At 36.2% G+C, this 15,735-nt stretch overlaps 1 protein-coding gene across 1 annotated transcript; it reads right to left on the minus strand.

The window, feature by feature from the left end:
• Nucleotides 1-359: 359 nt before the first annotated feature.
• On the minus strand, nt 360-13,373 carry LOC136206300 (E3 ubiquitin-protein ligase UPL5). Its single transcript, XM_065997302.1, has 3 exons — nt 11,271-13,373; nt 7,104-7,693; nt 360-758 (listed from the first exon to the last, which is right to left on the minus strand). Exons 1-3 carry the CDS (start codon nt 13,153-13,155, stop codon nt 495-497), a joined length of 2,739 nt encoding a protein of 912 aa, XP_065853374.1. The 5' UTR covers nt 13,156-13,373; the 3' UTR covers nt 360-494.
• Between the last annotated feature and the right edge of the window lie 2,362 nt (nt 13,374-15,735).

Below are 15,735 nucleotides of genomic sequence, written 5' to 3' on the forward strand. Positions count from 1 at the left end.
TGGCTCGTTGAATGATAGTATGACCCATCCACACATTTGCCAACCATACAAAATGGTACGGTTGTCGAGGACCATATTTTGAATCCCAGAAGGCCAAAGTAACAAGAATAGATGCCAATTCATATGCCTATCCTACTTACCCCGAATCACAGAATCAACAAGTTTAAGAGTGATTCTTACCAAAAAATGAGACAGAAATTCTAATCTTTCTATTGATCAGGATGTCATTGCAGAATTTGTACTTACAGGTCAACAAAAGCAGCTGCGGAAGTAGATGGAAGCTGCTCGGAATTTTTGTTCCTTCAACCTCCATTATTTACGCTTATACCTACTATTAACAGTTTAGGCAAAAACAGCAATGACATCAAGGATACATAAATTAACTAATACCAGCCTCCTTACAAAAGTCTAATCAAATCCCATGAAATCTTCCTATCTGTACAAACCTGAGTACAAATTTTTCTATGTGCAATTTCAAACTCAACCCCATTTATTCACCAAGTTCCGAAGCTGCACCCAACATGTTCTTGGGTTATCACATTCAATCGCTCTTGCATCACAGCCATTGAAGAATAAGGCGGGAAACACAACCGATAAAAGCATGTATGTGATGAAGGAAGCCGATCATGAGGCTCTGTGGATTTGTATATATATAGTCTAGAAGCCAACCCTCGGAAACCTTCAACAGGGAGATACTTCACCGATGTCCAAAAAAAGAGAAGCACCTTCATCTGTTCTGCTGACATTTCCCCAACAATCTGCAGATATGCATGGTTATAATATAAGAATCTGCAAACTCCCTGAAGGTGGCAACAGTCAATTCCCTCCTGATTGTAGTTAGGTATGGAATTCAAAGCAGTTTGTTATATTTGTAGGATCATCTATTTACTTTACCCACACGTCCTCGTCGTAGAGACATGAAAATAACCAAAATATATATATATATATTACAAGCAGTAAACTTACATGACTAGGATCTTAACATCAAAAGTATTGACATGTATATTCATCGTAACAAACAAACATCTTATTAATCTAATGCAAGGATATCCAAACCGGTGCAAGACATTTCCATCTGTCAGCTAACAATCTAAATATGTTGGCACAACCATAAGCCAAGAACCAGTTCTAAGAAGAGAATAAAAACAAAGGAAAAGTACAAGGTTTATACCTTGTGGTTTAGCGGATTTGCAAAGACAATCCTGGTTTAAAAGTTTGCAAACAGGGGTATTGCTTTTTGCAGTTTACAAACTCAGTTATTCCTTCAAAAATCATTGTCGGGGAGCGATTTGGAGCAATTAAAAAGACTGACTTTGCAACAGTCTAACTTTACAAATTAACTAAGCCACAAGTATTGTCTAGCCGAAAAATTGACGCACATATCCTTTAACTGCAAATTTCACAAAGTACGGACACTTTTGCAAACTTTTAAACCACATAGACTGTCTTTGCAAATTGGCCAAACCAAAAGAATTATTTTTGTACTTTTCCCTAATTTAATAGGTCTCGTACTTCTCACTATCATAATAAATATACTAGTATAACAAGAGACTGAATGCACAACTTAACAAGCAAAGAAAAACAGTGATTTATGATTGTTGATGAAATTGGATGGAGTGGGTCAATGATTTATGATTGTTCATTCAAGGATGAGGATACAAATAATTACGTATGGTACAAAAAACTGATAGTTGATGAAATTGAATTGAAACATCATACCACATGTACCAGTAGTGTTCACATATACATCCACTATTTACACAATAACGAACTATTATCTGAACGGTGAGCTGTAATATTTATTTCTTTGATATTTTATTAAGCAACACCTCGAACCCTCAAACGAGCACATATGGTGGCGCCTAGTGACAAAAGGCGATTCAAGGTCTCATTGCCTTGAAGGCGTCTAGTGCTTATAACACTGTGCAATGGCTAACTCCTAGTTCAGATTTCAAAGTAAAAGGATTCTAGCCTGATCCCAAACTAGACTCCATTTGGAAATTCCACCTTTTGCGATTGATGCTTTAAATAAATATAACATATCTAACCCTCCCCCAGTCTGACTTGTTTGTTACTGATGACCAATCCAGACTACTTTCACATAAAACTTATTTCAACTTTATTTTCAAATTCCTGAACACTTGTAAAAAGTTAAGAAATCAACAAATGGTCCTCCGAATGTACTCTTGAGTTTCTGACTAAATGAGTAAATGTTTTCCAGTCCAACATTGACATATAAATTATTAGAGCTAATAAAATAATATCAGATGCTGTAGGTAAAATTTCAGGAGCAATATATATTCTATGAATTATGCCAGATTAGGAAAATACTAATAATAGAAAATAAAGAATTTTTTTCTATTTTTATATGCTCAGATTACAGAAAATGAAACCTAAACCAAGAAATTAATTTTAAATCATATAATAAGAATTTCATATCTGAATTTCTATGTAAATTTCCCTAAAACTAATTCACAAATTGGACTCTGTTTAATAACTTAATGGAGATGGAGTGTTTGAGCTTCTGACTCATTTTTTGCCTTGTTATCAACTTGATAACGATGGAAAGAAACTAGTTTGAGTGGATAACTTGATAAATAACAATCGGACTAAAGGATAGTGGGTTTAGTAGTTAGTGTCGTTGAAGTTTTTGATGAACAATGATGAAGATCCGACTCGAAATAGAGCTGAATAGAATCAAATTGTATGATTCGTACAATTCTGTTACAACTTAGATTCACCCTATAGATTCAGCTCGAAATAGAGCTGAATGGAAAATCATGTCATTTCCACCACTATTCCCTAGCATTTAGAAAAGGTAAAAGTATCTTTGACATTTGATTGAGGGAACTCTTCTGTTGATGAATAATTCTTGTGGTTGTTTGATAGCGCTAATAGAAGGATTATTATTACCTATATCTGCCTTGTCCTCTACAAACTGCTTCGATGATGGATTACTAAGGTATAGTAATGTATCGGTTTCCAAAATCAGTTGTTTCGTCTGAAGGATATAGGATGGCTGAGGTAATCTCATGGTCTCAAAACCATTAAAACACTCAATGAGTTAACACCCCAAATCGAGGTGTTAACAAGTTTTCCTACTTTTATCTTACCATGTTATCTTTTTTATGTGTTTCCCAATTGTCCAGCCCCTGTAAAATTTATATATATGCTATTTAGCTATGAAGCACCGATACGGTTGCGCATACGGGTACGACAAACAGCATTTTTAAAAAATATGAGATACAGGTACTGCGGGGATACACCAAATTATATATATAAGTACACATTCGTAAGTCATTATAAAACCATAGATAACATTCATAATAACTAATAAGTCATTAATGCATCAAAAGGAAACATTTAATACTTCAAACTAATTAAACTACCAAGTCTAATTTCTAAGACATTTTCATGATCTTCATCTACAAACATTTAACACTGATTAGCTTTTAATTATTTATTTATTTGTTTTTTTGCAAATAAAAGGTGCGTTTGGACTGATTTAGTTAATTATCGTTAGGGATTTATATTTAATTTTTTATATATCTTAACCCCTATTTTTGTAAAGTCATTTTAAAAAAACCCTAAATTTTACCTAATTAACTCTGAAACGTATCCCCTATGTATCCCCGCATATCCCTCATGTATCCCCATAAATAGTAAAATTCGAGAGCAGAATTGATTAAAAATAAGAATTAAAAATAAGAAAAAAAAAACTCTTAGTTGACAAACTTTTACTTTTGAAAACACCTTAAGGATCACTTTGAAAATACTTGCGTAAGTCATAAAATCAAGGGAAAATAATTTATCAGTCCCCCACTTTTTAGGTAACACACTGTTTAGTCCCCCTATTTTGAAAAACACATTATAAGGTTCCTATCTTTTGCCAATATTAATCCTTTGGTAATATATCTTAGCTTTTAGTAAAACCACAGTAAAATACAAAATGACCATGTTACTTTGTTATGTTATTTCTGACTTTTTATACTAAATATAACGGTTAGAAGTATAAAAAAAATAGACAAAAAGACCAAAGGGTTAATATTGGCAAAAGATAGGGACCTTATAATGCGTTTTTCAAAATAGGGGGGACTACACAGTGTGTTAGGTAAAACGTAGGGGACTAATAAATTATTTACCCTAAAATCAAACTAAATAAATGATGGATTCAAAAACCTTAAGTATTATTAAAATGTTAAGTAAATTAAGTTATAAAATCAAAAATATTCTCCATTAAAAAAAGTAGTTTTATTATTAAAATGTTAAGTAAATTAAGTTATAAAATCAAATATATTCTCCATTAAAAAAAAGTATTTTAGAAACTTACACCTACTAATTTTGCTAAATAATGAACTCCCTGTAATTGCAAGGACATTCTTGCAATCTTAATCCAATAATACTTGGCCTTCAAAACAAATATATACAAATTATCAAATCACTATGAAGCACCGATACTTCCCGGAGGTCACCGTACGCGTATCCGATACTCCGAGTACGGGGATACAGCGGGATACGTACGGGACACGCCTGAGAAGTATCCCTTTTTTCTTTTTCTTTTTAAATGAGGGGATACGCGGGGACACGTCGGGGATACTTCAGGGATACTTTAGGGGTTTTTTTAAAAAAAACTTTGAAAGTATTAGGGTTTTTTTAAAAAAACTCAGAAAGTATAAGGATTAAAATTAAATAATCCCACCCACTAGTATATACAGGCACAACATTTTGATTGAACCCTAAAAACTAAAATTGAAAATCTCTCCCTTTGTGCGATCGGTGCGATGCGATTGAACCCTAAAAAATTGAAATTCCTAAATCATTTCCCTCACCTGGTCGAGTTCTTCTGTTGATTTCTTCTGTGCAATCAGTTGTGAGTTTTATTTGTGTTTTTATAATGACTTTATGACTATGATTTGTGATTTATATATTTATGTATCTTTTGAATTTTCAGTATAAATGATATATATATTATTAATTATATATAAAATTTGCCGTATCCCCACCATACCCGTATCTCATATTTTTTAGAAATGCCGTTTGCCGTACCCGTATCGGTGCTTGATAGTCAAATCATGATTTTGCCTTGCCATCTTTCTAAACACAATAATGTATTGCATTACTCATTATTACAATCCTTTCCCAAAATGCACCTAGCCACCTACCTTACCATACATTAATATCACTTCATCCAAACAAAGGCTTAACTTAAGTGAGACCAAATCAAAAAGCAAGTGTACCATGGATGACCCAAAAAGCAAATTAATTAGCTAAAGTTTATACTTCATGTCCAGTAATTAAACTATCTACTTGACTCAAAAACAAACCAAAGACAATACAACAAGAAATCAAATGAACTTTGCTGAAATGCTTAGGACATATAGCTTCCTAACAATCCACAACCCTATGACCAACCCAACTAAATTCAAAGGGACTAAAAATAAAAATGAACGAAAAGCTTAAGTTTTGGATTAAGCTTGAAACCACTTCTACAATACATCTTCAAGACGAAGAAAAGAAGAAGAGACTAAATTTTAGATGCTATTCCTGGAGGCTAGAATACAATACTATGTAGTAGCTCCAAAGTTTTTAGATTTGATCATGTCAAATCTACTCTTATGAAATGAACTTTTCTTTTAATCAAAATGCTCAAGATGGCTTTTTTTCCGCTCAGCAGTTGCTATCAAGTATAACAACTATACCATAGAAACTCTCTTTAAGAATGTCTAATTTGACATGTCTCAACTTCATATCTAGGTTGCACAGATACATACTTAAAAAGTATTTATACAGCCAGAAGCAACTCAAAAGAAGTATACACAGTCAATTGTGTTGAGTTAAAATTTGAGGAGATAGAGTTAAAAACCAACTCCAACAGCCTCTTAGTGACTCCTCAAATCACTAAGAGCCTCTCCGTCCTCTCTATTATTGAGAAGCTTTTCTCCACTCCTAGTCCCCTCCTTATTTTATTTTTTTATTAATAATTTATCATTGAGGAGTCTCTCATCTCACCATTGATAAATACAACAATACTTAATAACTTTAATGATAAAATAATAAATAAGGAGTGAAAATGAGGAGTATTGTTGGAGATGATATGTATCAGCCACTCCTCAAATCACTAAGAGTCAATTGTTTATATTATTTTTAGAGAGTGGACTAAGAGTCTCTTGGAGATGCTCTAAGGGTGAAATTACATATCCATTAATATGGATTCTATCTTACAAGTTAGCAGCAAGTTTAAAATTAAAGACCACTATAATTTGTTGAAATCTATGTCCTGATTTCTTACTTAATGTCTGAATAAATAGTGAACCCCCCCAAAACATGCACCTTAAACACAATTCTATGCATATAGCAATTCTTCAGTAAAATCTCTTATATTTCAAATCTAAGACCAGCACAATACTCTAATTACAATGGTCCTAAATTTGATGAAATAACAAATGCAACTGCCAACAGCTTGTTTAAGGATCCATATATTGACTAAGCATGCCAAAAGTTAAGCAAAAGATACTCAAGGCACTGAGCTATTCTCAAGCTACTCAATCTCCTCAAGCTATTCATTGATCCAACAGAACGTGGAAGGACTTCACATATACACTGAGCTATTCTCAAGCTACTCAAGGCAGTCTGATGCCCTCTCACCATCTGCCATGGAGCACTTGAATTTTCTCCAGTATTTACAACTACAAAAACCACTATTTTGTGTTACCTGCATCTATGTCAACAACTTAATACTTGTTTCTTTAGTTAACAATACATTTAATTGTTTTAGTACCCATACCCCAATTGCTCACCCAACCCTAAGAACCTCCTCAGGTTCCCTTTTCGGCCTAAGAATATATCATTCATAATTTTGCTATTACACCAATTAAGCAAGGAATTTTTTTATTCATTTTTGCCGAACCATGCAGAAAGATTTATGCAGTTCTAGCTTCAATATTGCACATGAGGCACTAAACTAGTGAAAACCTACAGTAAGATTAACCTTTTTCTTAACCCCAATGAAGTGTTCACATCTCACCCATAGGAACCAGAAAAATCGAGAAAATGTAAAATACTCTATTTCAAAATGATAAAAAAAAAAGGTCATTAGAACATACCTTCCAAAACCAGGATATCTGAGGATCAGTTTCTTTGTATCCATTATACTCGGTATGTGCCTTCCAATCTTCTATGCAGACGGCACTTTCACATCCATATAACATCCAATCAAGATCTTCAAGCTCCAAGCTTCGGAAAAAAAATGGTTTTAGCTCTGATTTAGACAGAATATCGGCAAAACCCCGTGCAAAACGAGAGACCTGATCAGAGATAGAAATGACAAAGCGATGTTGAATGAGAAGATTAACATATTCCTCTCTATTCTTGCTAGTTACAGAAATGCTTTTGCCATCCCGACAGAGCTCCACGACTCTCCTGGATCCCAACTCCTCAACTTCTCTAACAAAAGTCAAGCCCAATGCATCTGAATCAATAAAATCAGCATCCATCTCAAGAATCTGCTTGCAGCTACTGTATAAGCATGGATCTGCATCACGTATATCATCCAAGGAAATATGCCTTCCAGCCAATTGCAAGAAAAAGACACGATCAAAGACAATGCCAACTTGTACTTTATGCATCAAAGCCAATGCAATAACTCGACCAGAAAAGGTAAAATAGTCAAGGTGCATAGGATCAACCTTAGATGCTGCAGAAAAAAGAAAACATTGTGAACACACTGTTCTAGAAACAGGAAGTATTTCATTTTGATCATGTAAACAAAGCATATGTTTGCACTGAACAAACTTAAGAATAAGACATGATGAATGTCACGCTTATAAAGGTTCTTCTTCAAAGAAGAGTAAGAAGATTTACTCAAGGCGTGCCTAGACACTGTTTTAGGGATTTTTTCAGCTTCAAATCACAGCCATAGGAAATCAAGGACTCAGATTAAATTAGAAAAAGATGAGATTGATAACCTTGAAGAAGAATATGATGATGGAGGAGATGATAGTGACTTTGATGATGCATAGGGACTATAAAGACTAAAGAGTTTACTAGTCTTGCTTGAGGAAAAGTAGTTATTATTCTATTAGTTAATAACTTAGTGCTTAGTTGAAGTTGAGGTCTTTAGTTTAGATTTAAATTTTGTTATGAAATATAATTGTCTTAGTAGTTAATCAGAATTTATCTCATGCGTTTTATGATTAAATTGTTGTTATTTGACTATTTGTGTCATTTTAGAAATGTTAAGTGTTGTTATTTTGTTTTGGTGCCCCTTGTGTCGCTCGGGCGCGCGCCTTACAACTATGAAAAGAATTAAACCTATATTCGGCCCTTGTAGTATCCAGAATTTTGGCATTTGCCCCATATGGTATCATTTGGTAAAATTTGCCCCTTGAAGTATTTCCATAAGTGACGTTTAACCCATTTTGGATTGAAAACTAACGGATTTGTTAATTTTTTTGCCACATTACACAATTTTTGACACATGACATTTACACGTGGCAATTGATTTAAAAATTTTTTCCATTTAGATTTAATACATGGATAAATAAGTAATTTTTCTTATTTATCTACATATTAAATCTATAGAGAAAAAAAAATTAAAAATTGTTATATTTACATGTCACATGTCAAAAATTGTGTAAAGTGGCAAAAAATTTAACAAACCCATTAGTTTCCCATCCAAAATGAATTAGATGTCACCTAAGGAAATACTCCAGGGGGCAATGTTACCAAATGATACCACAGGGGAAAATGACAATTTTGGATACCACAAGGGCCAAATATGGATTTAATCCTAAATAAAAAGCTACAACAATAATCTCTGACCTGTATACAACAGTAACAGTCTTAACTCTGAGTGCATGACCTAAAATTTACCTAGTATGAAGCCATTTTCTCTTTAATTTTCTTAGATTGAAATTGATAATTACCTATTTATCATCCCTTTGCAGAAAATAAACTACTATATCACTGCATAAGCTATCTAAATCACAACTATCTCACTGAATAATCCTCACGGTCAAGTTAGCAATATGAATAAAAAGAATAATATAAGCTTCCAACATTAATCCCCCCCCCCCTAATGACCACCTTAAACCAAGCCCTGTATAGTTTCATCAAATGCTGGATTTTCTTTAACTAGCCAAAATTATTAATGATTAGACATTTGAAATGAGAATAGCAGTGGCTTTTCAGTTATCTATTCTTCAGATAAAGGAGTATCACCAACTGTAACCAGTTTTCTAAGTCAACCTATGCAAAGTGTTCTCCATTTTATCCCAGCTATCAGTTTGACATATAAAAACAAGTCAACAAGAAAAGATGTTAAAACCAACCAGCAGGGATAACAATCATAATACATGTAGTAGGATAAGGGAAGAATCACTAGCATAGTTGTCAAATCGAGATTCGACTCGTGAATTGAAATCCTCATTTTGTCAACTGTGACTCTCGAATCGAATCATAAGATTCGGTTCAAATTCATAATATAAAAAAAATAAAATATTTACCATGTTGAACTTAAAATATTATCAAATTTAATCTAGAAATGCAATTTTAATGTCAAAAAACAAATCAAGTACTTAAAATTCAAATCTAATGCAAATGCAATCCTAATAAAACTAATTCACAAATCGGACTCTGTTTAATAACTTAGCCTTTGTTTAGGAGCTGGGAGGTTAATGGAGGTGAGAGTTAGAGGAGCTAATGGAAATGGAAGGGAAGTGATGAAGGTTAAAGTTTAACCTTGTTTGGAAGTTGATGGAATGTAAATGAGAGTTAAAAAAGTTAGTTTAAATTAAAAAGTTTCCATTACTCTCATTAACCCTCATTTTAGAGGTTAAGATATAGAGGTAATGGGAGTTAAATGTTAACTCCCATTAACCTTCATTTACTCTTAACAAAATTTCCCAAACATTGTTAATTTAAAATTTTACATTCCATTAACGTACATTAACCTCCTCCCAAACAAGGGCTTAGTAGAGATGGAGAGTTTGAGTTGATAAAATGATAAATAACAATCGGACTAGAGGAGAGTGAGTTTAATAGGTAGTGTTGTTGAAGTTTTTGATGAACGGTGATGAAGATAATTTGCTTCTGATCATCGGTTGTTGCACCACGACAAAGCAAAGTGCCAAAAACGTTTTCGGAATGGGATGGGATGGGACTTGCGTATTGATTTGAAATTGGAAAGTCATATATGTTAATGTGTTTTGATTTGTTAAGGATTAATTACAGTTAACTTTATTTTAGACCTGGCAATTATCGTGTTCGAGTCGTGTTCGTGTCGTGTCATTTCGGGTTCGTGTCAAAAAAGAGTAAACCCAAACCCAACCCAAAAACTTTCGTGTCAAAGTCGTGTTAACCTGTTCGGGTTAGTGTCGATTTCGTGTCGTGTTTTCGGGTTACATGTAATTTTGTTATGCATATATATTAATAATAACTCTTAAAAATATAAGAAGATATGGTACTGTTTTTAAACATTTTATATCATTTTTAGACTAGTATGTTAACAATAATTATCGAAAAGTTCGATAATATCATGTTAGAGGGTCATGTAATGTGTTTATAACAATTTAGGAAATTCAAATCAATATTTGCAATTAATAATTATAATTTTATTATCTGTATTAATAAAGTGATATAAAAAACACGAGAGAATATAACAATAATTTTCAATATCCGTGTCAGTTTCGTGTTTTCGGGTTGACACGAAAATGACACGAAAATTAACGTGTCATTTCGTGTCGTGTCAACTTTCGTGTCGTGTCATAAAACCCTAAACACTAACACTAAAAAAGCATGTCGTGTTCGTGTCGTGTCATCGGGTCGTGTGTTGCTTTGCCGGGTCTACTTTATTTCTTTCTTTTTTTTTCATTTCTGATTGGTTCTTTTCCACTACTTTATTTCCTTCCTTCTTTAGAGACTTCTAGTCTTCCTAAACTATAATTTGGAATCAGCTGCAGTAGTTATTATCAATTTTTTTAGCATAATTCCTGAATCGGTGGAATCGTCCTACTCAACCGATACGACCAATTCACACCTCTTTTATAATTTAGGTTCGCCCTATAGATCCAGCTCGAAATAGAGCTGAATTGAATCAAATCCTACAATTTGAATCGCGAATCGTAAGATTATGTTATAATTTAGATTCACCCTATGACCCGGCTCGAAATAGAGCTGAATCAAATCGTAAGATTCTGATAACAGAGCTAACAAGATACTGCACTTATAGGGAAAGCAATAAAGCATGCATCAAGAAGCTTAAAGAAGATTACCAGGATTAGGAAAGAATCTTCTACGGTCATTTGGACATGCAACAAAAAGCGCATTTTGTTGATTGAATATAGCTTGGACAACCAAGAAAAACCACTCCCGCAATACACCAGGACCAGTAGCTTCCTCGTTTTTAAATTCCATAAATAGACCACCACGTAGTGCATCAGTATCTGCCCGTGCTATGTACTCAAATGACTCGGCCAACAGCTGGGACCTGTCAATGAGCATCTCATGCAGCTCCTCATAATCTTCTTTGACCTCAGGAAACATCATCATGGCCAAATGCCTTCTGGATTCAAAATCAGTCACCTCTTTGTGCTGAAGAAGCCACTGATGATCATCATTGCGCTTTGCATATTTAACTATTAGCACACATAGGGAAACCTTCCTCAGCCTTAAAACTTCCCAAAATTGTTCTTCAGCATATTTATAAAGTTTGGAAATGTTATTCAATTCCTTCAAAATTGCAAAATACTGACACCATCCTGTGCGAGTAGAATCACCTTCTCCATTTGGCTTCAAAGGCAAGCAATTCTCCATTTTAATTAGGCAGTTATCCATCTTCACCAGCAAATCACCAAATATAACATGAAGCTGCTCTATCTCCTCAGCATATAATGGATGACTAAAACCCCTTTTGTTTAAAGGCATAGAAAATGGACCTTGAGAACCCAGCTGCTCGGAAATGGCAGCATGCAATGGAAGCAAGAAGGCTGAAAAGTCCCGAACATCGCTTGACAATGGCCCCGAGCTGGTAGAAGATTCCATACTTGAAACCAAATCCCTAGATAACCTATTAGCTAACTCACTAACAAAAGGGAAAATGTCCTGTACCACAATCAAAGCCTTTACATCCTCCCCATCCCCATACTTCGACAAGCCCCGAGAAACCCCCATACTCTCCAACAACGACCCAAGTGTACTGCGGCATGAGAGATATAAAGGATCATCATGAGCAACCTTTCTAAGCAACTTACAAAACTCTAATACTATAGGAGCGGACTGTGTATGCAAATTCTTTGGCAGCGAAATCCTACATGAATTCAGAAAATGCCTAATTGAACTCTCAGCACACTCTTTGTTACCTTTAATGGAGGAAATGTAAAGCATTACCAAAGCAGCAGGAGCAGAGGATGACATAAATATCTGAAGATGCCCAATTGCAGTCTCGCTATTGTCTTTGGACGTCAGAGTGAAGAATTCATTCATCAGATTTTTAATGTGTTTTGACGCATAAGGATGGCAAGGCAATACTGCCTTGCAGAGCCTAGAAATGAAAGAAACCATGTCGTCAATTAACTGACAAGTCTGTGGGTGCTTGGTACTTCGCATCCGTCCTACTAAATGAAGGCCCGCATCATTCTGAATTGAACACTCCGCCAGTGACTGCTCCCACTGAAGTTGCTTACCCCTATAAATTAGCCTCTGTTCAATAATCGGAATCCCCGTAATTGCCTGAATCCGCTCGTGAACCGATTTCACTGTATCACCGGAATTAGCATGTATAACAATGTTATTTCCATCGGAGATCATTCTTATAAAGAATTGTAACCTGGAGGCAGACCGGCTGGGGCCGGGAAGAGATGCGGAGCACGAACAATGGGCTGATTTAGCATCGGAGACGCGAGTATCAAGGTGGTTAGAGGAAGAGGTTGACGATTCTTTATCCTGTGCAGTGGAGGAGGAATCCACTGCAAGAGACTCGTCCTTGCGCATCCTAACGGAGACTAAGTCCGAGAAATCCACGTCATCGTCGTCGTCGAAGGTAGGTGCGTAATCGTCCAATTTGCGCTTGGACGAAACGCGGTGATCGTGGCCGTTAATAGCGGTGGCTGAGGAGCGTTGAGATGGGCAATCAACGGAAGGAGATTCGAGTAGAGACATTTGACGGTGGGTACCCCCGCCGCTACGGTGGGGGAGAAAACATGGGATAAAACCAAAAAAATAAAAACCCTAACTGTGCCTTTATTTTCTCGTATCTTAAAGTAGAAGAAAAAGAAGAAAGAGATTACTGAATTGAAATCGGAAATTGATCGGCAAACTCTTTCTTTCTTTCGCTTTGTTTGTGTTTTCTCCCTTCCAGAGCCGTCATCACCAAAGACTGTAATCTTACGCTATTGGTTTTTATATATTTACCCAATTGTACTTACTTGGGTTTTTGTTCAATGTGGACCTGCTCATGTTATTCTTGTGAGATGATATGATCGTAAGGACACTGTGAATTATTGGGATTTTTATCTTTTTATTTTTCTTTTATGAACGAAGCAAATCATGAATTATATGTGGGTGGGTCAAGTTTACAGCTTGGTCGTCCAAAGTAAATATTTTTCGTATTCACCTACCAAAAAGCATGATTTTTACTAAGCTGTGGATCTGAAAATTAAGGGTTGAAAATATAAATATAAAAATAAAAATTTAAGTGTTAGATATTATAAGTATTGAAAAGTCATCGGAAAGGGCGGCGTAAGGTAGGGGAGGGAACTGTTTGAGGGCGGACAGGGCGGATCTAGAGGCGGGGATGGGATTCGGTGGGGATCTGGGGTCGGATGGGGATAAGGAGGGGAGAGGAAGGAGATCGGTGGGGGTTTTGAGGGGGACCGACGGTTCTATTTCGGGAGGAGAGGGAGAGAGCCAACGCTCGGGACGGCAGGGGGCGAGGGGAGAGATTAGGGGGAGTGTGGCGGCAGTCGTGCGGATGGTAGGGGGCGATCCTTGCGGAGAGTGAGGGCGAGGGTGGCGAGGGCGTTAGGCCAGGGGGCGAGGCGTGCAACCGGATGGTGGGGGGAGAGGTTTTGGGCCAGGAGGCGTGCGGCCTGATGGCGGAGCGCGTATGGGGGCCTGCGGTAGCAGGCGCAGGAGACAAACAGGTCCAGGCTGGCTGCGGGATTTCGGGTAGGACTTTGGCTATTAGGGGGGATCAGAATAAGTTGGAAGCGGGGACCTTCAAGGCCCCGTCTGTTGTGAATGTGGTTTCTAGGCCAGATGGTGATGTGGTGAATAAAAATAATTACGAGCAAGGCCTGGGGAGAATTTCGTGGAAAGATACGATCATGGGTGTGGTCGAAGAGGAGTCATTTTTAAATGAAGGACTTGTGGAGGGTGATTCGGAGGAGGTTTTTTCTGATTCAGACGAGGAGGATGGGGAACAGGATGATCCTTTATGTCCTGTGATTCGGCTTTCATCGGCCGATAAGCGTGCCCTTAGGACTAAATGGAAGTTATCTTTAATAGTGACAGTGCTTGGGAAAAGAATTAGTTTCAACTATTTCGCTCAGAGGATCCAGGCGCAGTGGGTTAAAAAAGGGAAAGTCAGTATTACTGACTTAGAAAATGGCTATTATGTAATTAAATTTACCTGGGCTGAGGATTATAATGCTGTGATTAATGGGGGTCCATACATTATTTCTAATCATGTTCTGGCCTTAAGGCCATGGGTCCCCAACTTTAATCCACATGATTGTTCGGTGAATAGAATTCTGACTTGGGTAAAATTTCCGGACCTACCAATCGAATATTATAATGAAAGCTTTCTTAATAAGATAGGTGGGCTTGTTGGCAAAGTCCACCATGTGGATAAAACTACCATTAGGGCAGTTAGAGGTAAGTTTGCAAGAGTATGTATTGATATTGACCTTGCTAAACCCCTTTTGTCTAAATTCTATGTTCAGAATACAGTTTATTTTATTGAGTATGAAGGTATACATAATGTATGTTATGAGTGTGGTATGTTTGGTCATACTTACGAGGGTTGCCCTAAGAGGGAGAAGGTGGTGGAAGAGGTAGTTGAAGCTGTTAAAGTGAGAAATATAAATTTTTTAACCTATTTCCATAAACCACAAGATCCGTTAACCGTTATTTCATATAAAGAGAGATAAGAAGAATTACCTCTTGATGATCAATCTACCGTTGTTAATGAAGTGCCCACAACTTCAAAAGAGATAGAAACTGTCTACCAATCTGCCCCTATCCAAAACAGACCTTCCAGACCTCCGAACGACAATCCCTTCGGTGGAAACGTGGAAGAATATGTCTAGAAGCTCCTGTCCAAAAATCGCGACGATCCGACGGTTCAATCTTCGAGAATCCGCGAAATCATGAACTGACCTGATGTAGGAGTAGTAAAACGAATTTCTCCCTTTTGTTTGTTTTTCTTCTTCGAGTTCCCAAACACGAAATAAAACACGGGAAGATTAATTTAGTATCAACCGTTGAATAGCAACCAAAGTAGATTGCCTCTAACTAATCAACACAAGATCAAGGATAAAATAAATAGATGAAAATCAATTGATCAAACGAAGCCGTAGAGAAATCTCGTCCTCGAACTAGGGGTGTCGAATTTTCTCTCTCTTGGACTAGGTGAATTTCAAAAATCACAAGTAGGGTATGGCTTGCTTGGATTTTGAAAATCTCAAGGGAAGGGGTATTTATAATCTCTTGTATCTAATCCCTAGTTAGATAGAATTA

Source organism: Euphorbia lathyris, chromosome 9, assembly GCF_963576675.1.
Source record: "Euphorbia lathyris chromosome 9, ddEupLath1.1, whole genome shotgun sequence".
NCBI classification, from domain to species: domain Eukaryota; kingdom Viridiplantae; phylum Streptophyta; class Magnoliopsida; order Malpighiales; family Euphorbiaceae; genus Euphorbia; species Euphorbia lathyris.

What these genes read in the sequence shown, in the direction of transcription:
- LOC136206300 (XM_065997302.1), bottom strand. Translation starts at nt 13,155, where the DNA reads ATGTCTCTACTCGAATCTCCTTCCGTTGATTGCCCATCTCAACGCTCC. An exon ending in AAGATTCTTTCCTAATCCTG is followed by an intron (nt 7,694 to 11,270) that starts GTAATCTTCTTT and finishes TTTTTTCTGCAG; the next exon opens with CATCTAAGGTTGATCCTATG. An exon ending in AGATATCCTGGTTTTGGAAG is followed by an intron (nt 759 to 7,103) that starts GTATGTTCTAAT and finishes GCATATCTGCAG; the next exon opens with ATTGTTGGGGAAATGTCAGC.